The sequence below is a fragment of the Martes martes genome (genome assembly GCF_963455335.1).
Source record: "Martes martes genome assembly, chromosome: 1".
Taxonomy (NCBI): Eukaryota; Metazoa; Chordata; class Mammalia; order Carnivora; family Mustelidae; genus Martes; species Martes martes.
The window spans coordinates 190099921-190125250 of NC_137888.1; the positions used below are offsets into that span (position 1 = coordinate 190099921).

General features: G+C 38.6%; 1 protein-coding gene across 1 annotated transcript in view; it reads left to right on the plus strand.

Moving 5' to 3' along the window:
* Nucleotides 1–25330, plus strand: part of CFAP20DC (CFAP20 domain containing) — a 260030-nt gene that overhangs the window by 6591 nt on the left and 228109 nt on the right. The window contains exon 4 of the mRNA XM_080817181.1: nucleotides 7736–7808. Coding sequence (XP_080673307.1) covers nucleotides 7736–7808 — 73 coding nt within the window. The remainder of the gene's footprint in view (nucleotides 1–7735; nucleotides 7809–25330) is intronic.

Here is a 25330-nt window from a genome sequence, read left to right on the forward strand (position 1 = left end):
ATATGAATACCTAATATGTATAAATACAAATATGTGTTTCAACAAAAACTCAAAGAGTAGATTTTCAATTCTTTCTTACTTTGGAAATTAGGACCATCATTTTAAAGCAGAAGGAACCTTGAAAAATCACCTGAATTTACAATCAGAAGCCCAATTATTGGCAGAAATGAGGTTAAGATTCAAGGCTCTATCACCTAAGTAGGCTATGTGTAAACTGATGGCAATTGAAGATACATAATTTTTCAAAATGATTCATCCGATTTTCATCAACTTTATCCTATGTATTAACTATAGATTTCAAGTGATTTATTAAAAATAAGCAGCCAGTTATTTTTTATGTTGGTCATTTACTTATTTCTTCTTTTATTAATTAAGAACGTTTATTGAACACATACTATGTACCCGGTACTATGAAAAGACCTGTTCTTGGTAGCTGATTTTCTCATTTTAATTCAGTTTTCTAAACTTTCACAGGCTTTGCTTTATCTCCCACTTAAAGCTACTGCATACATATTATAGATTACTTTTTTTTTTAGTTTTAACTTTTTTTTTTTTTTAAGATTTATTTGTCAGAGAGAGAGTGTGTGCGCGCACAAGCAGGGGGAGTGGCAGGCAGAGCAGGCAGAGGAAGAAGCTGGCTCCCTGCTGAGCAAGAAGCCTGGTGTGGGACTTGATCCTAGGACCCTGGGATTATGACCTGAGCTAAAGGCAGGCACTTAACTCACTGAGCCACCCAGGCATCCCCATGTTATAGATATCTAAGATGTAAACTGAGCCATAGAAATTATAGATTGAAGATGATTAATTTTTAAATGGTTTGCCAGTGTTTCTAAAATAAGAAACAGAACCTCAAAGAGAAGGGTTAATCTTTGTTGAAATCATTATTAATTTACTACCATTTTTAAAAAATGATTACCTCATAGTTCCTTTTTTTTTTTTTAAGAATTTTATTTATTTATTTGACAGAGATCACAAGCAGGCAGAGAGGCAGGCAGAGAGAGAGGGGGAAGCAGGCTCCCTGGTGAGCGGAGAGCCCAGTGCAGGGCTCAGTCTCAGATCATGAGATCATGACCTGAGCCGAGGGCAGAGGCTTAACCCACTGAGCCACCCAGGTGCCCCTCCTCATAGTTACTTTTAAACAGTAGAGTTTTTTTCATTTCCACAAAAATTTGTATACTTATAAATGAGGTGAACTAAGATGAGCCAGAGAAATGTGTCTGAAGCTGTAGGTTGTTCTTGTTACAGGAGACATGGTCCATCTGTTTTAAGGATATTGACTTTGTGAGATGGATACATCTGATTTGCAGGAACGTGGCTTTGTTCTAAACCAGTGTTCTCTTGTTGGCTTATCCTTCTATGCAATGCCCTTAGCATCTATTCACATAATCATGTTACTGATAAAATAAAACCTTTCTCAGTTGGATCTGAGAAAGATTTCTCCTCTACCAAAGACTCAGTGACTAAAGACAAGCTCCCTTTTCCTACATTTATCTAAGTTTTTTCAAGACATAAAACAAGCTTAATGTGTTATAATTGCTTTGTAAAAGGAAAAATGATAGTTTTAATTGGAAGAAACAGAAGAATCTTTTAATGTGTTTCTTGTACAATGCCCTGTAATTAAAAATTAATCTGGCTCTTCAGCAGTGTGTGTGGTACTGTAACAAATGAAACAGTTTATAGAGTCTGCCCTGTACTAATGCCTTTAAGATTAATTATTTGTAATTTTTGATAACAGAACTTTATAGCTATTTTCACTTGTATAAAATGACCTTCTGTGTGAAGTTGTTGTTAAATTAAATGGCATGTCTTGAGTAGAGAATTGGTTTTCCATTAACATGTCTTAATTTAGTTCAGTTACCATTATATATTCCTATTTTAAGAGTAAACATCTACTTTATTTATGTAAACTTAAAATGAGCTACCCCATATGTATTTCCCACTATATTAGGTACTTAGGAAAAAAGCTTAATGATGAAAGTAAGTATCTTTAACTTTGCATTTTAAATAATGCTATTTCTGAGTTATATTTGAGCATCTCTAAATGTCAAGAGTTTTGTTTGTTTTTTTACATAGCATTTTATTAAATAAAGGAAAGTGTGATATTGATAATCAGATTGTGCAATTCTCTAGTGCAAGAATCTTGCACCATGTACTCCGTACCCCTAACTTAGTATATCATATGTAGTATATCATATGTAGTACATCAAATAAGTTTGTTAACTTTGCCCCAGGAAGAAACTGTCACAATTTGGGTTATAATTTCTAACTGTAACCAGTTCGTGTTCATAACCAGATTTGAGTAAATGATTAGCCAACTAAGTAAAAAAATCTGTGATGCTCTTCATCCTGGATCGTGCTGTGGAGCTGCCTGTATGGGATGCAGCAGAGTCACACACAGACATCTATCCTTTGGTTGGTCTGCCCCAGGACTTAATCTTTTTGAGGCCCTTATTTGAAACCTTTGTTTTGTCTGGCAGTGGCATCTGAATCTTATGGTGTGTCTCTTGGGATCAGTATCCCTGAAGCCTTTTGTTTATCTAAGTTTCCGCTGCTCTGGAGGATGAGGATGATGTCATCTTTATGAGGTTCCCCCCCACCAACCTACTCCCACCCCTACTTTGGTGGTATGCTTAAAATAAAAGTCATTATGACTTGCTTTGTTTAAAACTCTTCAGTGGTCTTGACCTCACTGCTCTATTAGTGCTTTTGCCAGGGTCACTAGTGATTTCTGTATTCCTGAATCCAGCCCTCATCTTGCTTGACGTATCAGCAGCAATTGACAAGTTGACACCATCATCCTGTGTATATTTTCTTTACTCATCTTTTTTTTTTTTTCTTTTCTTTACTCATCTTCCAGGGTGCCTATCATCTGGGTTTTCTTTCCACTTCACTTGTCTTCCTTTTTAGTTTGCTTTCAAGTTCTTCCTCTCCCCAACCCAGCTTCATGTTGCAGTGCCTGTAGACCTGACCCTTGACACTCTGTCTGCCTCTAATTACTACTTTGATTATCAGTGCTAGTCTCATGGTTACTCCAGCTTGAATTTATTTCCAAATCAGACTTCTCCCTCAAACTCCGGACTTGTATCTTCAGTTGCTTTGATGACATTTCTGTTTGGACAGCTTTACCTTACAAATTATTCCTGTTGCTACAGATAGCCACATCTCTGTTGTTAGCAACCTCTCTTTCCAGTAGCTCTGACAAAAAAACTTCATTCAGTCTGATTTTTTCTCTCTTCATTCAGTTCATCAGGAAGATCTTGTTGGTTCTATCTTCAGCTTAGACTTCGAGTCTGACTACGACCTTTTGTCTCCTCCAGTGCTACCATTTCTCATGCTTGGAATATCTCCTGCATTCATCTTCTCATTCCGTGCCCCCCCCCATTTTTTTTACTTGTTTCCCTACCATTTGTTGTCAGTTTCACAGCTAGAGCAATACTTATACAAATGTAAGGCTCTCCACTACTGAAAATGTCCCATCTCTGAGTGAAAACCAAAGATCTGTAGGACCCTACAGTATCTGGTACCCTCTTTTTTTTTATTTTAAGATTTTATTTATTTATTTGACAGAGAGAGCACAAGTAGGCAGAGAGGCAGGCAGAGAGAGAGGAGGAAGCAGGCTCCCTGCTGAGCAGAAAGCCTGATGCGGAATTCGATCCCAGGACCCTGAAATCATGACCTGAACAGAAGGCAGAGGCTTAATCCACTGAGTCACCCAGGCACCCATCTGGTACCCTCTTAATTCTCTGACCTTATCTCCTGTTGCTCTTGCTGTTGTTCACTCTGTTGCGACCATATGGGTCTTCTTGCTGTTTTCAAACGTAGCCTGGTGCTCTGTCACCTTTGCACTTGTGCATAAGCTGGTAACCCTCTGCCCAGAACTTTCTTTTCCCTAATAGCTGCATGGCTCACCACCTCCTCCTCTTTAGGCCTTTACTACAATGTCATCTTCTCAATGACAGCCCACCCCACCCTATAATTTATAGCACTTCCACACTCTTGATTCCTTTTACCTTTCTCTATTTTTTCCATGTACTTATCATCATTTAACATGCTATTTGTTTCTTAGGGTTTGTTTGTTTGTTTCTATTGTTTTTTCTCACTGTTGCTAGAGGTAAGCACCTCCAGCACAGAATTTAGTCTATTTTGTTCACCTAGTATAATGTCTGACACATAGTAGACATTCAGTAAATCTTTGTGGAAAAAATTAATGAATGTATGAGTGGATTCCCATTGATCTTAGGATGACCTATATCCTTTGCATGGCCTTCACGGCCCTGAATGATTGAGATCTAGCTATTTGCCAGAATTACCTCCTGCTGCTTTTCCCTTTCTGTGTCTTTTACCAGCCCTTTATGTCTTCATAAAGATTCATCCGCTCCTCTGTGGCTTTTTTCATCGCATGATGGAATATCCCCTCTTCCTATAATATTTGTTCCTCCATCTCCCTCACCCACTCAACCCCTATTCTTTCTTCCCAGCTGAATTCCAGTGTTATTTCTGCCAGAAAACCCTCACTCATCATCCTCTTCCCTCGAGCGACCCAGGATTATACACTTTCATTGCACCCTGACCTTCTCTTTCCTGGAACTAGAATATCAGTTCTAAGAGAGTAGAGATAGTATTTGTCTTATTCACTACAGACACATCCACATTGAGTCTGGCGTGTAGTAGATGCTCAGTAAGTCTTTTGTTGAATGATAGATCTAATTTAATCCATACAAATAATCCTGTGAGGTATATATCTAATTTGTCAGCTCAGTTTTACATATGAAAGGAAAAGAGCCCAGAGACGTCTTCTTACTTGCCCGAGGAATATGGAATGATCCAGAATAGAGGCATGCCTGTTTCCTGCCTTCTGGGTTGAAGTGGGAGAGGTACAATTCAGTGTGCTGTTCGTGCCAGGACTGCGCTAGGAACCAGGAAGTAGCTTCAGTCATGACATGGCAGAGCACTTGTAAAGGATGACTGTGTTGTGTTCTCATTCCAAACTCATGGACAATGAGACAAACACTTTTGAGATGTGCATGTGGTATACAACTGTCACTGGCTGTAATGAAGCAAGTATAAAACCACTGTTTAAAAACCTAATGGTGTTGGGCGCCTGGGTGGCTCAGTGGGTTAAGCCGCTGCCTTCGGCTCAGGTCATGATCCCAGGGTCCTGGGATCGAGTCCCGCATCGGGCTCTCTGCTCGGCGGGGAGCCTGCTTCCCTCTCTCTCTCTCTCTGCCTGCCTCTCTGTCTACTGTGATCTCTCTCTGTCAAATAAATAAATAAAATCTTTAAAAAAAAAAAAAAAAGATACTAAAAACCTAATGGTGTTTTACCAGTTAAATGTGTTCTAAAATATTCAAAGAAAAGAAGGACCTGACCTTTTAAAAATAGAGGTAGTTTATCTCAGCAGAGAACAGATTATGAAACTGCAGGAACTTGCATATTTCAGTAAAAAGACTAAATTTTTATGAATTTATATACCTGATGGCCATTTTTTGACTAATAGTAGTCGCATTCAGCATTTCTTAGTGACTTTCAATATAATGTAGCCAAGAAGAGTCAGTTTAAATTTACTAGGCCATTGGAAAAAAATATTACTATAGAGTTTATTTAGCGTTTCTGACACATAGGATCAGTGTATGTCAAATGTTATTAAAGTACTTTTTTCTTTTGTCGGATCATCACCATATGGGATTGTCATACTTCTTTTACTCTTAGAAGTGAAGCCTTTTGGACACCAAGGCTTCTGTATGTGAGAAAGTTGAATTACAAAGCTTTCTTTTTTTGAGGGCAAGTGTCTTTCATATCTAAAAATGTTCATAGGAAAATGCCCTGTATGTGTAGCGTAGTTCATTGTTCTTGAAGAAAATTGGGCCAATTCAGTGAGATTTGTGATACAATTTAAGGACCTTTGTCAATTCATTTATCCAGGTGCTGTCTCAGTTCTGTATATAGAGGCCATTGTGCAATGGAAAAACACCATAGGGCCAATCAGTGGAAGATGCGGGAGAGAGATTAATTAATGATGATGTATTCAAGTTAGCCTCATTTTGGTATCTCACTTCAGTTTTGTAGTCCAGAACTCAGAGATGCCTCACTGGCTTTTCCCATAAATATGGTAAAATCCAGTTCCTAGGATGTTTACAAAGGTCAGAGCCTGTTATTTCCTATTTCCTTTATATTACTACTCTATGTATGGCTCTCTGGAGCAGTTTGTAAGCTTAGCATTATAAGTAAAAACCTATCTTTGTATGTTGGGTTTAAAAGATACTGAGCAGGGGCACCTGGGTGGCTCAGTGGGCTAAAACCTTTGCCTTCGGCTCAGGTCATGATCGCGGGGTCCTGGGATCAAGTCCCACATCTGGCTCTCTGCTCAGCGGGGAGCCTGCTTCCCTTCCTCTTTCTCTCTGACTGCCTCTCTGCCTGTGATCTCTGTCTGTCAAATAAATAAATAAAATCTTTAAAAATAAATAAATAAATAAAAATAAAAAATAAAAGATACTGAGCAGACTTGACCAAATATGTTTATTTTGTAGGAACTAAATTTTGGGTAAAATGTGGGAACTAATTAAGTTGTTCAGGAATATTGCAAAACAGTTTACCAAAGGAATTATAAACCAGAACATACATCCAGATTATCCAAACATGTGTTGTTAAAAAACACAACAAACAAACAAACACACATGTATTGTCGCTTTGAAATAGATAAATTTGTTAAGTCTACTGAATTGGAATAAACAGAAAATAATATGCCTTTTAAATGAGTTGCCTTCTTTTATCCAAGTGTTGCCCTATACTGTTAGATTTGTAGGATAGATTCACAGATAAGTTAGAACATTTCCATTTCCTACAGAAGTTCCACATGAGGAAATAAGTTCCTAAAAGCCATGTTTTAGGAGGAAGTGATTCTAAAACATCCATTAGGAACATCATAATTGAGAGAGCAAGCAAAAGTTCAAAACCTAAGAGAAAAGGAATTAAGTGAATGGGTTTGAAGAGATAATATAAAATCAATTGATTTTCAAAACAGTTGTAGACTTCAGCCATCAAAAGTGCCATAGGGGTTGTTTTTTCTTCAAATATTTTTTATTCAGATGAAAATGGTGATGGGGAATGAAAGTGATCAGTTTGTAGTTTGTGAGCACTGAACTAATTAAAAGTATGTTAAATTAACAAAGGGCATTATAAATGAAAATATGTTCCTCCATCCATCTCACTGTGGACACATTTAAAACCATATGAACCAGATATGGCTCATCAAACCTTCAGTTGTAGTTGTCATAAATAGAATTGTTTTTCTTGATCTATTGTTTTTTATTAAGTTCTTTAGTACAATTAAGACTGTCAGCAGATAAAAATAATTGCCACATGTTTTTATGGTTGCTTTGATGTGAATCTGTAGTTCAGTTTTATAGGTTTCTATTGAATGTGTACATTCTTTTGCAACCTAATAAAAATGGTGAGTAAAAAATTATTATTTTTTTAAAATTTTCATACAAGTTTTACCAAGCCCACAGATGGGACCTTAAAAGGCAGCATTTGTTGTTAGAGTTTGATTTGGTTTTCATCAGCTTTTTTGCTTTTATAATGAAGTTGTAACTCATGGGCAGTGCTATTACAGCTCTACTATATTACTGAAGTGCTAGAAGCTTCAGGTTGTTGATGCTGTGTGATTGTGTTCGTTTATATGCACATATAAGTGTTTTGGACATATGAATGTATATTTTCCCCCCTCTCATTCCAGTTGGACTGATCCAGAGGTTTCTCGTACTTCAGATTTACATACCCCTGGGACAAGACTTCTCCACTGAGTTGCTGTAAGATATACAGAACTTCTTTCAATGTTTTATGTGTATTAGACATTTGATCAATTGAAACAGTATAGACAGTCATTAATTACAAGTGGCAGTTTTTGCATTAAAGAGCAGTGACTTATCAAGTTGACATGAAGTAATTAAACTAATTTAATCGTATTTCTCAGATATCATTATAGTCTGGCATTTCCCCAGGGAAAGAAGGCAGATTTCATCTGTTTAAGAAAATACCAAAGGATTATGGATTTGACAATAAACAGCCTATAACATGCAGAAACAAATAATCCAGAAGTTTAAGGTTTTCGTTCAAATGAGGGGCAGTTTTGTACTCTCTGCTATTGAAAACCACATTTGGATTAAAATTGATCAAAATACCTCATTTTAAAGTTATTTACTTTAGCTTAGAAATATCAGCTGACACATGAATGGCTTAGAATGTATTTGTTTTAAATAGCCTTGCTGTGAACAGATTGTTTAGCAAAAACTGAGAATATACAACTTTAACTCAATTGGACTGTCTGTTGTCTGAGATGATTGTGAGAATGAAAAAAACATTTGATTTATATACTCATATAAAATGAAATCTTGCTTAAGATTTCATTAATACATTTGCACTTTTAATAACATTAGATTTAAGGTATGCTATTTTCTCATTTTTCTTTGTAATTAATAGCTTTTTGGGGCCTAAGCTTAGTCTTTTATTTTCCCTGCTGGAATAAATGGCTTTTCCTATTAATGAAGTTAATTTTGTACTAGTCGCATTGGTGCAAACTGAGAGGAAGGAAGAGCTTTCTTAGTAAAATGAGAAAAACATAAATTTGAGGTTATTCTTTTGTCTTTGTTTATATACATTAAATTATTAGTGATTTGTATGTATGTTGGAAAAAATATAAATTTAGATAATAACATATGATCTTGTTTTCTTAGTTGATAAAGGACAGATGGAACAATACATACCTTCGTTTTATTCAACTTTAAACCACAGTAAACTTCCAGGGTTTTTCTGGAAGTTTATCATCTGCCATGGTTATCATAATTCTTTAAAACAGTTCTTACAGTAACAGCACCAACATGCTATTTGAGGCTCTTATGTATCTTTCCCTGGTTCTGCAGAAAAAGCATTTTCAAGACTGTAAAGGCATTCCAAAGGTACGGAGAATACTACATAAAGCTCTGTTTCCAATGTAGGGGAAAGTGGTTCCTACCAAATGGAAGGAGGCAAACTATTTTATTTTTAAGCTTATTAAGTTCCTTATATAGAAATCCAGTGCAGTGCCTTTTCTTCTGATCTCTACCACTTGTGCTTTGAGATTCTTCAGAAGCTGCGGCAGGGGCACTCATGGTTGGCCTTCTGATCAAAGCTGTGCAGGACACTTGGCTTAACCTTGGAGCAGACTCTCACCAAGGAGCATTCTTCGCCTATGCAAAATCAAGCTTTATTTGTGCCCCCAAATACTTGAGCTTATCACCATAGCCTAGGCAAGATACTGTTTTGTTTTTTTTTAAGATATTATTTATTCATTTGACAGGCAGAGATCAGAAGTAGGCAGAGAGGCAGGCAGAGAGAGAGGGGGAAGCAGGCCCCCCGCTGAGCAGAGAGCCCGATGCGGGGCTCAATCCCAGGACCCTGGGACCATGACCTGAGCCGAAGGCAGAGGCTTAATCCACTGAGCCACCCAGGCGCCCCACAAGATACTGTTTTAACTAAGTTAGTAATAACTAAATCTTTAATTATTGAGAAATTGACAGGTATGTTAGTATGTTAGGTTTAACTTCATCTCAGCAAGAGAGTAGCTGTTCTAAGTAAGCCTGACTACATCTTCATTACCCTATTATTAATGAACATCTTGGCCAACTTAAGGATGGGAAAACATTTTCAGGGGTGATGGGAATACTTATTAAATTTTGAATTCACTTGACTGTAATCATAGATTCTCTTGTGCTCTGTGGACAAGCATTTGGATTTTTCTAGTGGCTTTAGATTTATAGTTTTAGGAAAATAAATGTCTTATGGACAGAAGATCAAAATTATTAAATAACTGACATCCTCTGTCCTGACCTTGTGAATTTAGCAGATTTTAAGGAAGTATATTGACTCTGCATTTGAATTTGCTGCTAATAGATAATCAAGATATTTTGCCATTTTAGGAAGTAATGGCAGAGACCATATTTTTACAAGAGAGAACATAGAAAAATGAGTATAGACTGTCTTTCTAACTCTAGCTTTTTTCTTTTCTTAAATGAAAGGACTTTCTTTCAACACCCTTAGTGTTTTACTATATTTCTAGCAGCATAGCTCCAGGCTATTTGAAATAATACATTTCCCTAATAAGCTTGGAAAGTCTTAGCAGAAAGATTTCTGGCTTCTAAAATATTCCATTGTCAGAATGGGAGAGGCATTTTGTTTCACAAAGATACCATAATGCATCAAGAGGTTTTCGTAAGTGGAGTCTTGCCAGCTGCATTATGAATGTAATCATCGTTTCTTCAGTATCTTCCTGTGTCTCTCACGTCCACTAGATGGTGATACTGCTCGGGGGAGGTCATGCATCTGTGGGTTCGTGGATGCCATGGTACCAGCAGCAGCCTTGCCTGAGGAATCCTCCAGTCAGTCCACAAATTACGGAATCCCTGTTCCTGTCAGGCAGCGGTTTAGGGGTGGGAGGTCAATACACATTGAAAGTGTACACTTTTTCCTACTCCCACTTCTTCCCTCCTGGTCCCAGACTGCCATCGCATTGCCTCTCATCTGCTGTTGAGCATCCCATTGGATTTCCCAGATTCTCCTGTCTTTTTTCAACGCCATCCCCACACTGTAGCTAGTGTGATCTTTCTAAAAATCAACTGGAATTCCCATTGTATCGAGGATAAACTCTCTCCAGTTCTTGATGGTCCTGTGTATTCCAGTCTGTCCCCTCTCCCTTCTCATCTCATACCTTTCTGCCCTGAGCTCACCATTTGTCAGCCAGACTGGTGCCTTTTTGGCCTTACTGGCCTTACTGGCTTTCCCTTTCTCACACATCAGATGAAGTCTTTTCTTAGGGTCCTATGCACAAGTGGTTTATATCCCCATTTCTTTGACTTGCTAATTCCTACTCAGTCTTCTCATCTCAGTTTATGTGTCCTTTCTTCAAAAAGGCCTTTTTGGATTTTGCCCTACTAAGGGAGTTTCATCTTTTATGCTCTTTTCTAGCACCCTGTTCTTTTCTTTTCTAGTACCCTGTTCTTTTTCCTCCATTACGGCTATACCAGTTTATAATTCTGTGCACTTTGTTATCTGTCTTTGGGGGTAGATTTTGAGTTCCATGAGGATAGGGACCCATGGGTTCTGGTCACATGATATGCCAGGACCAGGAACCTAACAGATGCCTGGCACAAAAGCTCTGATGTGGGTGAGGAGGCAGTGGGGACAAATGGACTGAAATGAATGAACAGGACCCAATCTGTGTCCTCACAAGAGTTTATTCAGAGAGTGAAAGATCAGTTAAAAGCGAATTTAAATACATTTTTTTTTAAGATTTTATTTATTTGACAGAGATCACAAGTAGGCAGAGAGAGAGAGAGAGAGGAGGAAGCAGGCTCCCCACTGGGCAGAGAGCCTGATGCGGGGCTGGATCCCAGGACCCTGGGATCATGACCTGAGCCAAAGGCAGAGGCTTTAACCCACTGAGCCACCCAGGCGCCCCTAAATACATCTTGATAAATATTGTGATGACATAAGAGCAGGACTTGTAGGTGACATGGGAAGTATTAGGTGGAAGTAAGAGCTTAATCTTGGGCCTGGACAGATCCAGTGTCAAGTCCTGGTTTACCTCTCTGTGACTTTGGGCCAGTTACTTAACTCTCCTCACCCATGGAATGAGAGTAATAATATCTACTTCACAGGTGTGTCATAAGAGGTAAATGAGAAAATTAACATAAAGTAACAATGATTCAATTTACTAATCACTTACTCTATACTGGACATTGTCCCAAACGTTTTGTTTTAGTTGAATTAATCCTCAGAATGAATGTATATAGTAGTCATAATCATTGCTTCTGTTTTACCATTAAGGAAACTGAAGTCTGGAAAGATTAAGGAATTTGCCACAGGTTATGGACCGACTAACTATTAGAGCTAGAATTCAGGGATGCCTGGGTGGCTCAGTCAGTTAAGCCTCTGCCTTCGGCTAAGGTCCTGATCCCTGGGTCCCAGGGTCTAGTCCCACATCGGGCTCCAGGGAGCCTTCTTCTCCATTTGCCTGTCACTTCCCCTGCTTGTGCTTTCTCTCTCTCTCTCTGACAAATAAATCATAAAAAATAAAATCTTAAAAAAAAGTAGAGGTAGAATTCAGACTTACAGTTTAAATGCGGGACCTGGGCTCTGCACTCTGCACCACCGTGCCGTGCTGTCATACTTGAAAATACCATTATTTTTCTATAGTATACATTATTTTCTATACAAACTGTACATATATATATACGTAGTAGGGATATTTTATTTGAATCCTGTATAAGACAAAAGTGCTAAGCCTTCTGTGTCTTCCTGTAATAAACACAGTGCTATCATTAGAGCTCTGGGAGGGGAAAGGTCTCTCATTCTAGATGTTCCTCTTTCTTCAGAGCTTCATAACCTGACCAGCAATTATCCAAACACATTACATTTTGGGTGTAGAGAAAAGGGAGTGTTTACTGTGCTAATGCATAATGTATTAGCAATAAAGTAACACAGTTCTCTCTTACTTCTCTTCTGGTGTCAGCCCACAAAATAAAATCCCCTCTCTTACTTTTTAAAAAATAAACTCTTTTTGACTTACTTCTTAGCATTAGCACTTTTCATTTCCAAAGTATGTTAGTGTACCTATATCTCACTATTTAACCTGAAGTTAAATGATTTAGTAAACAACAGATTTTTGAGAATTCTTTCCTTTTGTGATCTCTTCCATGCATGGCAGTGGGAAGCCAGCGGCTCCCCTGTGTGGGTTGTTAGGTGTTTCAGAGCCTGGGGGCAGACATCTGGTGCACGGGAGGAACACCATGAACCTGAGCTCTTGGAAAAGAACCAACTGCATCTTGAAATAGAAATCCATTTTGCTATATTTGATGCTGCCAGTCACATTAAATGATTTTGGAATATTATATTTTTTGACAGGAATTGCATTCATTTTACTGAATATTGTTGAGCTGCATTAATTCCTTTCTCTATCCTGATTTTGTCATTATTTCAATGAATTCTGAGAGACATTTTGTACTGTTAATTCCTCTAGTGAATTGACATTATTTTTCTCACTTTCACTCATCTCAACCAGTGCCTTTTCAGGAGATGGGATGAAAGCACTATGAAGCTGGTGGTGAGCATCATGTGCTATTTGCAGAGGTTGGGGATGCTTAGCCTGCAGGTCCTGGGAAATATTATTGCCAGAAGGTTTCGCATTTTGAGCCTTTAGCTATTTGGAGTACTGCTTTCATTTGGAATCTCATAAGGTAAATTCTTAAAAACAACAACAACAACAAAACACCTGCTGATCCTTTGTGATGTCTTCATTACAATATTCTGAATTTGAATTTATATCTGAGTAGAATTCAATGATTTTAACCTAGAATTCCATCTGAGATTTATGATACTCGTTCCAGAATTTTTCTCTCATCCTTTTGCTGTATCCCCTAGTTATATGCCTTTGGGCCGGGCACTTAACTTCTGTGTCAATTTCCTCTTCAGTAAATGGTAATGTGAGTTTTTTTCTTTTGTTTTAATTGTCAGAGTTAATCGGTGATGTTGGGTTTTTTCCTAAGAAATACTATGAAGGTTAGGTCCATGTGGATCTTAAAGTTTCCTCTCTCATTTCTGTAAAATGGAGAATTGAAATTTACCCATCCCACAAAACAAAGCTTTAGCCTCAAGGTAATTTAATAAAAGTTTTCCCTGTATCAACCTTTTCTGTATTGCTGCTAGTGAGCTAGACAAAGAAGTCAAAAGAGAAGTTTAATAGAAGTTTCAGGCCCTTCTACCCTATTGAGTTTTGCTCCTGTCTCTTCTTGAGTAACACTGGGGATGGTAGACTTCTTTGAAATTTTATACCAAGTAAGGGAAATATGGTCTCAGCCACAGACCTGTTCTTTTCACATGGCATCTGTCTTCTTCAGCCACTTTAAAGCCACCAGAGTTGAAAGAATACCTAAATTTGATACCTTTACATCAGAATGACATAGGCAAAAGCTTTTGAGATTGTATCCATTTAACCAAGCACAAATAACTCTTCCTGTGGAAAATTTATGTTATTTATTTATTTATTTATTTGGTCATTTTGATCCCTTTCTTTGGAGAAAAGAATGGTTTCTATGTATCTCTTAACTGATGTGTAGAAACAATGTTATCCAAGAACCAAGTATTCTGTTATCCAATAAAATATTTTATGTCACATCTCTAAACTCTGTGTTTAGAACCTGGCAAAAATGGCCAGGTGTTGCTCTTTTTCAAACTAGTAGGAGTATCAAGTACTAAAGTGGTCATGACATTGCAAGTTTCATTAACATTTTGAATGTAGCTCATGGCTAATTCCAACTTCTATTTTTTCTTTTTAAAATCATCAGTATTTAAATCTCATTATTTTAATTATATCCAATTAAATGTACTTGCATAATCAGTATATTTTGTTACATGCATTAGTAAGGAGAGTACTTTAAGATGCTTTGCATAGTGTCTTTCATAATATATTAAATTTGCATTCCTTAAAATAGGTTTTATGTAGGAGATTTAGATTCCACATGTGGTAGGTATATAAATCAGATGCCATATTCTTTATCTATTAAATAAGTGTTTTTTGAGAAATCTTTTGTTTCTGGTTATTAGTTGGTTCATTTTACTTTTCTAAATTATCTTGACAGTACTCTTTAGATAACCTAGATACGTTCTGAAAGCTAAAACACAATACTAGCAAAAGAAGAATTGCACATGCGCAAATATTAGGAAGTGTTCTTACACTAATTAATTTATTATGCAAAATCATAATTAAAGGTCATACATTTGTCAGAGTGCTGTGCAGTTAAATTATTGCCCTGAACACCATCAGGGCACAAGTCAAAGTCCTGTGATGGGTCAGCTTGCAGAGTCCTGGGAGTCACTGGTTTTGCCCTGGGCAAGATGCTGAGCCCTCTGTGTGTCACAGCCTCATTTGTACAATGGGGGAGATACTCATACCTATTTATTGAGTAATTACAAGGATTAAGTTCATAATGCCAAATGGTAACTGAATAGTTAATTCATAATTTTTATATCTCTAAATAAGTGCTGAAATATTTAATTTTTAGATTGTTCTTCTAAAACATTTTTTAAAAGATTTTTTTAAAGTTATTTGAGAGAGATAGAGGGAGAAAAATGAGCAGGTGAAGGAGCGGAGGGAGAAGTGGGCTCCTCGTGTGGCTCGGTCCCAAGACCGTGGGATCGTAATCTGAGCCAAAGGCAGACACTTAACTGACAGAGCCACCCAGGTGCCCCGGTTCTTCTAAAACATTTTGAAACAAGTTGGGCGTGTCTCTTCTCCCTGTGAAGTTTTCATGGTACTAGTCCCTGAAGAGAGATGGGAAAGTTTTTTTTGACTACTGACTCATGCAGGTGTTCCATCTGGAAGAAAGTGATCAACGTGAAGATGAAAAGAAGAGTCTCCCATCTGTTGGTTATGGATGCTAGCGGTTTATTTAAAAGACAACTGTAGGAACTCCCAGCTTAGAGCATTGGTTTGAAGGGACTTAACAGGTGACCAGGCCAAGTGCAGAACCAACCACAGATAGACAGGAAGGTTCATCTGTGAATAAACAGGCCCTGGGAAACATAGATAAAGCACATAGATTTCCAGTGCTTAAGGTATAAGATGGAGGCCTTTGCTGTTTACTACAGCCCGTGATCTCCTTCACTAACAGGGATGATTAAAGATGACTCATAGCAAATCCCATATCTCCCAAATGCTCTTACTTCTTTGATATGGCAGAGTTGGAAAGATAGGTTTCTTCAGTGCCATTGATATATAGCTCACTTTTTATTGTCAGGAGAAATGTTTCATCTGGTTTGGTTCTCTTTCCTTCTCACTGTATTTTTTTTTTTTTTAAGATGTATTTATTTGAGAGAGAGAGCACAAGCAGGGGAAGGGCGGTGGGGGGGAAAGGAAGAGAATCTCAAGCAGACTTTGCGCTGAGTACAGAGCCCAACAATGTGGCTCTTGTCTCACAACCCAGAGGTCACAACCTACACCGAAATCAAGAGTTGGATGCTTAACCAATTGAGCCACCCAGGCAGCCCCGCCTTACTGTATTTTGTTTTTATTCTGGCACTTAAATATTTCAGTTATTCAAAATAAAATAATTTTAAACACCCACAAAATACAATACAATGTGTATGTTATGGGATTTCCAGAGTACCCATTATAAAATGTATAATAATTTAGGAATTTTTATTAATGGAGCATTCTAGAATGGAAGAAAACGTCCTTGTTAGCAATTAAAATATGTCATGAAACTTTATGAACTCATTTGGCTTTCATTAAGTCATCTGGTAATAATTGCAAGCCTCCCAGTGGGGAGGGCTGGTATCTCTAGCATTCCTGATTTTTGCAATTTTTTTTCCTCTGAAATTGTAGAGTTTCCTACTTGGCTGTGCAGGTATTTTAGAGTCTTTATTTGGACTCACAGAAATATTTGGATTGAAATTTATGTATTAAATCACAAACATATCTTACAACAGTGCTTACACATAAGTCTGCTGGGGCATTTGTCACATAATGGTCCTATTACTTATGTATCGCTGTAACCAACTCTGTACCCTAACTAGACCATGAGATCTTCAGGGGCTAATGCATTTGGATCCCAATGGAGCTATCATCAAACTTTGAATTTCTAAGTCCCATGTGAAAAGACTTTGCCCAGCTATTGCCAGTAGGCAGCCACAGACTTTATTGGACTTTGAGTTGTTCACAGAGATCTAACATAGTACCTGGCACATAGTGTACACACAGTAAATGTTCATTTCCTTCCCTTGGCAATTTCTGATTCTTTGCATTGTTAAACTCCTTTAAGTTGATCTCAGTTTGTGGTGTGGTGTACTTTTTTGGGCGGGAAGAAAAGAAGGAGGAGACGGGTGCTTTAAAATTGGTAAGATGGTGATACTTCCATTTAGAATTTCCATTCATAGCATTGAAGTTTTGGAGGTAGCTGGAAAGAATGTTTAAAATTGTCTAATGCACTGATTTTTATACTGACAGTCACTTCTGTTACTTCAACAGAACAGTCTGTTCTCCCTTTTTTTCAGTTTTATATATATTTTGGGATGATGATGTTTATATGTTTTATACGAACAGAGGATGCTGTTTCTCCCTCAGAAGGTTGAAATGCACTGAGATGGTTCGACCTTCTCTTTAAAACTGAGCAGTAATACAGAGCCAAATAAAGCTGATGTTGCAGATTTCAACTACATTTAAGTCTTCTCTTGCTGGGAACTCTTAACATGTGCTGTTACTTTTTAAATGATCAGTATTTGAACTTTAAAGTTTTCACTTTTGATCTTAGACATCCTAGATCCATGAAGCCATCAGATTTGCCACAGCCCAAGCCCTACAGAGTTGGTGGTTACTGGGCACCCTTGGCCTTTTTGGATCTGACCTTAGACACCTCTTCCTCCATGACTCATTCCACTCCTTCCCCTTGCCTTAGACACTCTGGTTGCTGGACACCACACATGCTCTTATGCCTCTGACTTAATGTGTCATCCAACCTGATCCTGTCTCTTCACCTTTTGAAACCCTGATCACTCTTTAAGGTCAAAGCCAAATATGTGTCCACATCCTCCCCCTGTTCTCCGGTTGCAGTGGTCTCTCCATTCGGGGTATTCCCCTCCTTGTATATATGATTTCTTTGGGGGTCAGGACAACTTACTCATCATTGTGATCACCACAGCACTTACAAGAATTCTGTGTGCATGGTGGGTCCTCAGTAATGCTTGTTATATCATATTATACTGAAATTTGTTGATACACTATCAGGGTGGTTCTTGGATTAGGAAAAGGTAGGGGAGAAATGAGAATTAGAGCAAGTGAGCAGTATCCAGCTTTCCTCTTGTCAACAATTAGTTCCTGGGCAAGTATTGAGCAAGCCGTAATTTAACCTTTTATTTGCTCTGCCAAGTATTAACTGCATTTCTCTTAGCTATACCTCTACTGGCAGGATAGTAACTATTTCAAAGAATGAGGAAAGGCAGAAGAACTTAGTAAGGAGAAATAAATTCTCTTGAGTTTTCTCAAAATGGTTCTGTGGGTAGGAGTATACGCAAATAAATGATCTCAAGGCTGGATTAAAACTAAGGAGTATCATACTTGGCTCTTCGATGAAGCTCTGATTATAAGCCCCTAACAGAACTCCCAGAGAACTTTAATTAAAACCAAGTAGGAACGCATTAGTGATCTTACGTTTTATATCTCTTTCATACTTAAAAAGCTATTATAATAAACTGAAACAATGACAGTGACAGGAAATCCTCAGTATAGTTGGAGGTTGGTTACATGTGTTAGCAGTAAATAGGAACAGCTGTTCTGTTTCCTAAACATAGGTATTACCATTCCCTTTTTTCTAAGGCTAACTGCCACTGATTTATAACTTGGGAAATAAATTATTTAAAACCATATGTGATTATTGCTATACCATAAACAGTGATTTTTAATAAAATGTACAAATTCACTGTATTTAGAAATTGATGTGTTAGCATAAACTTTTAAGACGTTTTAGAATTTCAGTTCTCTATTATTATAGGGAATCTACAAATCTTATCCAACCCTTATTTTTTTTTTAAAGATTTTATTTATTTATTTGACAGACAGAGATCCCAAGTAGGCAGAGAGGCAGGCACAGAGAGAGGAGGAAGCAGGCTCCCTGCTGCGCAGAGAGCCCGATGCGGGGCTCGATCCCAAGACCCTGGAATCATGACCTGAGCCGAAGGCAGAGGCTTTAACCCACTGAGCCACCCAGGTGCCCCCAACCCTTATTTTTTATAGAAAAAAACCTTGAGACTCAGAAAGGGGATGTGACATTGTTCAAGACACAATTTCTTAGAGGCAAAACCAACACTAAATCCAAAACTCCTGACTCCCTAGCATCTTTGCTTGACATCTTTACTGCCTTTTAGTGCTTGCGTTGGAAAAAGGTAAAGATGTAGTATGATTTTATAATCATGTTTTCTGACCCTCTGAAAGATAAGTTATTTCTGCAAGTACTTTGGACTCTATGTTGTAGAAAATTAATTCTGTTACTATAATCCAGGTTTCTATTCCTCCCCAACCCTTGTCCTGTAAAAACCACCAAGAATCAGTTTAATTCTGTGTTTGGGATGGGATTACCAAGGTTAAAAAAAAAAAAAAAGCTACTTTTAAGGATCATTGGGATGTTAGGGACATTATTAAATTATGTCAAGTAAAAGGAGAAGTAGAAGAATGTGGAGGGATCTTATGGAACCCAACTGCACAAATTGATATAGGTCTCTTCAGAGGCGAAAGTTGTCAGTAATTTCTCTCCCTCTGGCAGCTACTCTCTCTCATCTCTTATCCTGTAGGTCTGCTCAGTTCTGTTTCATGCTGCAGACCAGCTTTCTCTGATTGCTTGCCATTACACGCATGGGCAAATATGGCTCCCAGTACCTCCCTCAATGTCCCTACAACTCCCATACCCATCACTGTCTGACCACGTTCATTCGGTGTACCTTCTAGCGCAAAGATATGAAAGAATAATTGGGATTACAGCCAGGCCAGTGATTGGCTTTCAGCCACCTGCTTCATCTTTGGTTTCAGCTTCAGAGACTCTAAGCTAGAGTAGATTACCTTAGAGGTAGAGGGTGTGAGCAGGTCAGCCAGATGCACTCTCCTTGGAGCCTGAGCATTTATCAGTCATCTTAGACCCTCTTCCTTTCTCAGTCACCTGCCAGTGACCTCTACGGATATTCCTGAGCCACTCCATTGGGTGGTATTTAGGGGTACATGGTAGCCAGAATTTTTTATTACAGTGAGAGCTACTCTGATGCCACTCCTGTCCTTTGTCATGTCGTCCATTTAACTACCTTAGTTAATCAGGATAGGCTGTGCTTTGTGTAGTCACTCAAGGACAAAGCAATAGTTTTTTAGTACTGCTTTCACTAAATAATAGCACTTATTAGAAGGGTTATGTTTCTTGAGCATCTACATATATTAGGCTTGTTTCATATTGTAGTTACCAGATTTGCTAAAGTGGCTTACAACAGTTTTCTATATTTCTGTCACACATTACCAGAAAGCCACAGATGATGGTCAGCTATGTATCTGTTCTCTGTCTTCTCATTCTAGAACCTGCACTCAACAGACAGCCCCTATCTGGTCCATGCTCCTCATGAGGCAAGTGCAGAAGAGCAAGAGTCTGAGCAGAACCACAGAACTAAATTTAAAGCTTCTTCTCAGATATGTGTGGCACTTGTTACTTCTGCTTACATCCCATTGGCCAACTCAGCTCATGCAGCCAAGCATGAAGTCAGTGGAGTGGAGACGTAGAAAATCTTACATAAAGAGTGATAGTGAATAATTGTGAACAGGGATAGTATGCACAAACACATACATGTGTTGTCTCATTCAGTTATCACAACAATCTTAAATGTGGATATGCTCCCATTGTACAATGTATGAGTTTTACAATTATATATTTAGCTCCTACCATATTCTAGGCATTGTTTTTCAGTTACTAGGGGTCAGCTGAGGGTCCTCACTATCCCATCTCTTGTATTTTAGCAATATGGCTTTATTTTATTTAGAATGATGTGACTGTTCGGTCTACTCATGCTTATTGTGAAACAGCGGTTCTTAAACTTTTTGGTCTCAGGACCTCTTTACACACTTAAAAATTATTGAAGACCCCAAAGAGTTTTTGTTTATGTGAGTTATATTTGTCAGTATTTATCATATTAGAAATTAAAAATAAATTTAAAAGATAATTATTATTAAAAAAAAGATAATTATTATTTAGAAATAGTAACCCCATTACCTGCTAGCTTAAGTAACTCTGAATAAGTAACATAAAATATCTGTATTTTCTAAGCAAAAATAAAATTAGCAAAGAGTTACATTGTTTTACATTTCAGTAAATCTCTTTAATGTTTGGCTAACTAGAAGACAGGTGTATTCTCATATTACCTTCTGTATTCACCCTCTTTTGGTATGATACATCATGTCAGCTCTGGCAGACTCCACCGTGTACTTATAAGAGAATGAGTGAAAAGGACAAAGAACATCTTAGTATTGTTCTGAAAATAGTTTTGACATCACAGAGCCCCTGAAAATGTCTTGGAGACTCCCAAGGGTCCCCAAACTGCCCTTTGAGAACCAAGAGTCCCTTAACCACACCTAGAGTACTGCTATTCTAAAGCATGTTCTAAAAGCAAACACATGAATCCTCAGTGCATTTTCCTTAAGTGTCCCCTTTGTATTAATCTGTTTTATAAATCAGGTAGGCTGTTATAACAGATAATCTAATCTCAGTAGCTTAACACTGTTAACGGTTGTTTTCTGTTCTTGCCACAATTCAGGCCAGTGGTAGGGGCTCTGATCACCCACAGTCATTTAGAGACCTATACTCCTTCCATCTTCCATCGAGGACTTTATAGTCCTCTACTGGATCTTCTGTATCTGGACAGCAGGCACAGAAGAGAGAGACTAGAGAGTCATGTGGGAGGATATTTGAGGTCACATTCCTCTGCCGGAACTCAGATACCCCCCGTAACAGCATCCAAGTCTGGGAAATAGAGTCTGGCTGGGTGCCCAGAAGAAAAAGAAACAACAGGCTTTGGCCTAGGCATACCATCATTTACCAGCCGAGTTTCTAATAAATAAGTTAAAAGAAAACTATGATTTATTGTCAGCTCTTTTGCCCTTATGAAACTTAAGTGGTAGTTAATACCTCATGCTTTGAGACAAATCATAGGGACATGCAGTCTAAAATAATTTTTAAATATTTTAAACTTTTTATTTTGAAGCAATTTTGAGCTTAAAGCTTAAGTTGCAAAAACAGTACCAAGAACTACCATATATCTTTTACCCAGATTCACCAGTTATTAATATTTTGCCACATTTGCTTTTACTTTCTGCATGTGTGTATGTATGTGCATGTGTGTACATACACTTTTTCCCCAAACTATTTTGGAGTGAATCGAAGAGCTCACACTCCTTCACTGAACACTTTAATATGTGCCTACTTAAAGAACAAAGACATTCACTGACATAACTGTGGTCCAGTTTTCAAAATCAGATTTTTCAGTGTTAATGCATTATTATTATCCATGGCATAGACCTACTGTCCTTTATAGCAGTTGTGGTTTTAGTTTAGGATTACACATTGCATTTGGTTTGCATTTGTCTTGAGTCTCCATTAATTTGGAATGATTCCTCAGCCTTTTTGTGTCTTTCACATCAGTGACATTTCTATAAAGTACAGCCTAGTTATTTTGTAGAATGCCCTTTCATTGAGTTTGTCTGATGTTTTCCTTATTAGACTCAGGTTATACATTTTTGGCTTTAGAAATACTCTGAAAGAGATATTGTATCCTCAGTGAATTTTATCAAGAGGCATATGATGTCAGTTTGTTCCTTTATAGGTGGTGTTGACTTTGATCACTTGGTTAAAGTTATGTCTCCCAGGTTTCCTCATGGTAAAGTTACTATTTTTCTCTTTAAATTAATAAGTCATTTGGGGGATATACCTTGATAGTTTGTAAATACCTTGGTCCTTATTAAGCTTTCCTTTACTAGTTTAGCATGATGATTCTTGCCTGAAACCAATTATTACTATAGTGGTTGCAAAATAAGGTGCATTTTTAAAATAAATTTATTTTATTTTATTTTCAAAGATTTTACTTATTTGACAGAGAGAGAGCACAAGTCGGGGAGCAGCAGGCGTAGGGAGAAGGAAACTCCCCACTGAGCAAGGAGCCCGACATGGGGCTCGATCCCAGGTCCCTAGAATCATGACCTGAGCCAAAGGCAGACGTTTGACCAACTGAGCCACACAGGTGCTCCAATAAAGTGCATCTTAAAAGTTATTTTCTAATTACACATATGAGAAACAAGTGGGATAGACATTTGTTGGCTCTCTGCCTGGCATACTTTGCCACATTTTTCTCTTCCTAAAATTTTCTGAATTTTGTTTGGATATATCCCCCTGTCTAATGGCAGCCTGTCTGCTTCTAGTAAAACTGATGACAACATAGCCGCTGGTGTGGGTTTTGATTGATAGGTTAGCATGTTCTATCCACGAAGCCACATTTATTCTTTTAGGAGTGGGACTCTGTCCTACTCTAGCCCAATCAGAGTGAACTTTAGGGCTCTTGTTTCAGTTGCTGGATAAGCAGTACCATTTGCATCTGGCATCTGTCCTGTGACCATGAGGCTAAAGCTTACCCAGGTGGCAGAAGGGGAGAAACAGAAATAAATTGGGTCATTGATGACCATTTTGAGCAGTTAAATCAGTCAACCCTGAAGCCTGCCCTACATGAGCTAATAAATTTTATTAAGTGAGCTAGCTTGAATTAGGTGTTCTGTTAACTTTTGACAGAGTCCTAATTGATATTCTTAGTAACAAATAAATAGTTGTAGCTGTTTTACTTGATTAAGAAAAACTGGCGAGAAGGATGCATGCATAAAACTTTTCCAACACCCAACAAAAAGAAATGGGCAGAAAGGTATGTTTGTTTCCTCCACAGCTTGGTGATAGACCCTGGAATATGCTACTAAGAAGGGTTAAAATAGCAGAATCAACAACATCTGTCCCGTGTGTCAAAGGACCTGTGAGTTCATTTGCAGTAGTGAAATTGTTACAGTGGTGAAGAGGGGCTAGATTCATTTGACTCCTCTCAGTTAACCAAGCCAGCTCGAGTGAATTAAAACACAGTAGGGGCATCAAACACAGGTATGTTGGAGCGTCACATGAAGCCCAAGGACAGCAGTGCAGCCGGGCGTGGAAGCCAGCGTTAGAAAGCCTTAAGTACTCTCCATCTCTGCTATTCTGTGTTTCTGCTTCATTTCCAGTCCTACCAGGCAATTTTAAAATACCTAGAGAGAGAATATGATCGTGTTAGTTTGGGTCAGGCATTCGCTCCTGTTCAGTTCAGTTGTGCTCATTGGTGTAAAAATGATTTCAGAAGACCTAGCCCTGAGGGTATGGAGATTTCAAGGAGGAGTCAGACTCCAGAGTTGGCTACTAGAGAAACATTTATGAATGCCACAGTCAGCCGAGGACATAACTGTAAGCAGGAAAAATTAATTCGTGATGCCTTTCTTCCCGTCTCAGGACTCCTGCCCCTCATTATTAGCCTGTATTTCTCTCATTTGAATTCTTGTTAAGATGCTCACAAATAAGGTTTGAGGTGTGGGTCCTAGTCATTTCCAGGATATGTTTATTTTATGAAGTCAGTGTTTTATACCAGCAGCCGCAGCAACCTGGGAATTTGAACTGCAGATTCTCGGGCCCCCCATTCCTGAAGTGCTGAGAGAGAAGCCAGCAGTCTGCGTTTGAACATCCTCCTCTAGGTGATGCTGATGCACTTGACCTCTGAAAACCACTGCCCTGGGGAATTCCTGGAAACCCACAAGGAGGCCAGAACCTGTGCTCTGTCTTCTTCCTGGCCTCTGTTCCCTATCAAAAGATGGCCAGGTTTTCCTCAACCATTGCCTCAAAAAAGAACCCTAAGCTCTGGCCTCTAAAGAGGCAAAGACACCTGAGTGCTGGAAGGGTCGCTTTTCAGCTCGAGAGCCTCCATCTCTTCAGATTGGACCCAAGGGCTCATGGTGCATCTAGCATTTCTGGACATTCTTCTGCTGGTGCAGAGAAGTCTGAAAGCCCCTGTTCCTTCTCCCCCTTCCTGCTCTTCCTACGACTCCCTCCCTTCTCCTCCTCTTGCTTCTTTACTCTCTTTCCCTCCATCTTGTTTCTTCATTCTCTTCTCTCCTTCTGCATCCTTCCTCCTCTTTCTCTTCTTTCTCTTCTCTTTGCCTTGTCCTTCCCACCTTTCTTTTTTTAATTCTTGCCCTTTGCCCTCTACTTCTTTTTTCTTTTTCATTGTCTCTTATTTTTTTCTCCTCCTTCCTTCTCCTTCTCATTTCTTGTAATTTCCCACCTGTTCTTCCTCCTCTCACTTGAACTCATAGGAAGGGTAAACTTGCTCAAGAAGAGAAGCTGAATGCCCAAGGGCCACAGAAAGTGGCAGATGCCATTGCTGTTGTCCTACGGACATCCTTAGACCCCCAGGGCACCTTCAGGATTATCCAGGGTCTGAGCCTGCCCACCCCTGTGCCTGTTCAGCAAGACCTCAACCTTATGCTCTTCAGCTCTGGGTCCCCTCAGCCTCCTAGCCCAGCCCCAACCTTGATCCTAGGAACAGCTCACAAGGCCGCGTGGTGGTGCATGTTCACCAGTGAGCTCTGTAACCACACAGGTTACAGGAGGTGGGGGGGGGGTGGGCATGGTTAGGAAGGATCCCGGATGTTTCACATTTGCTAATT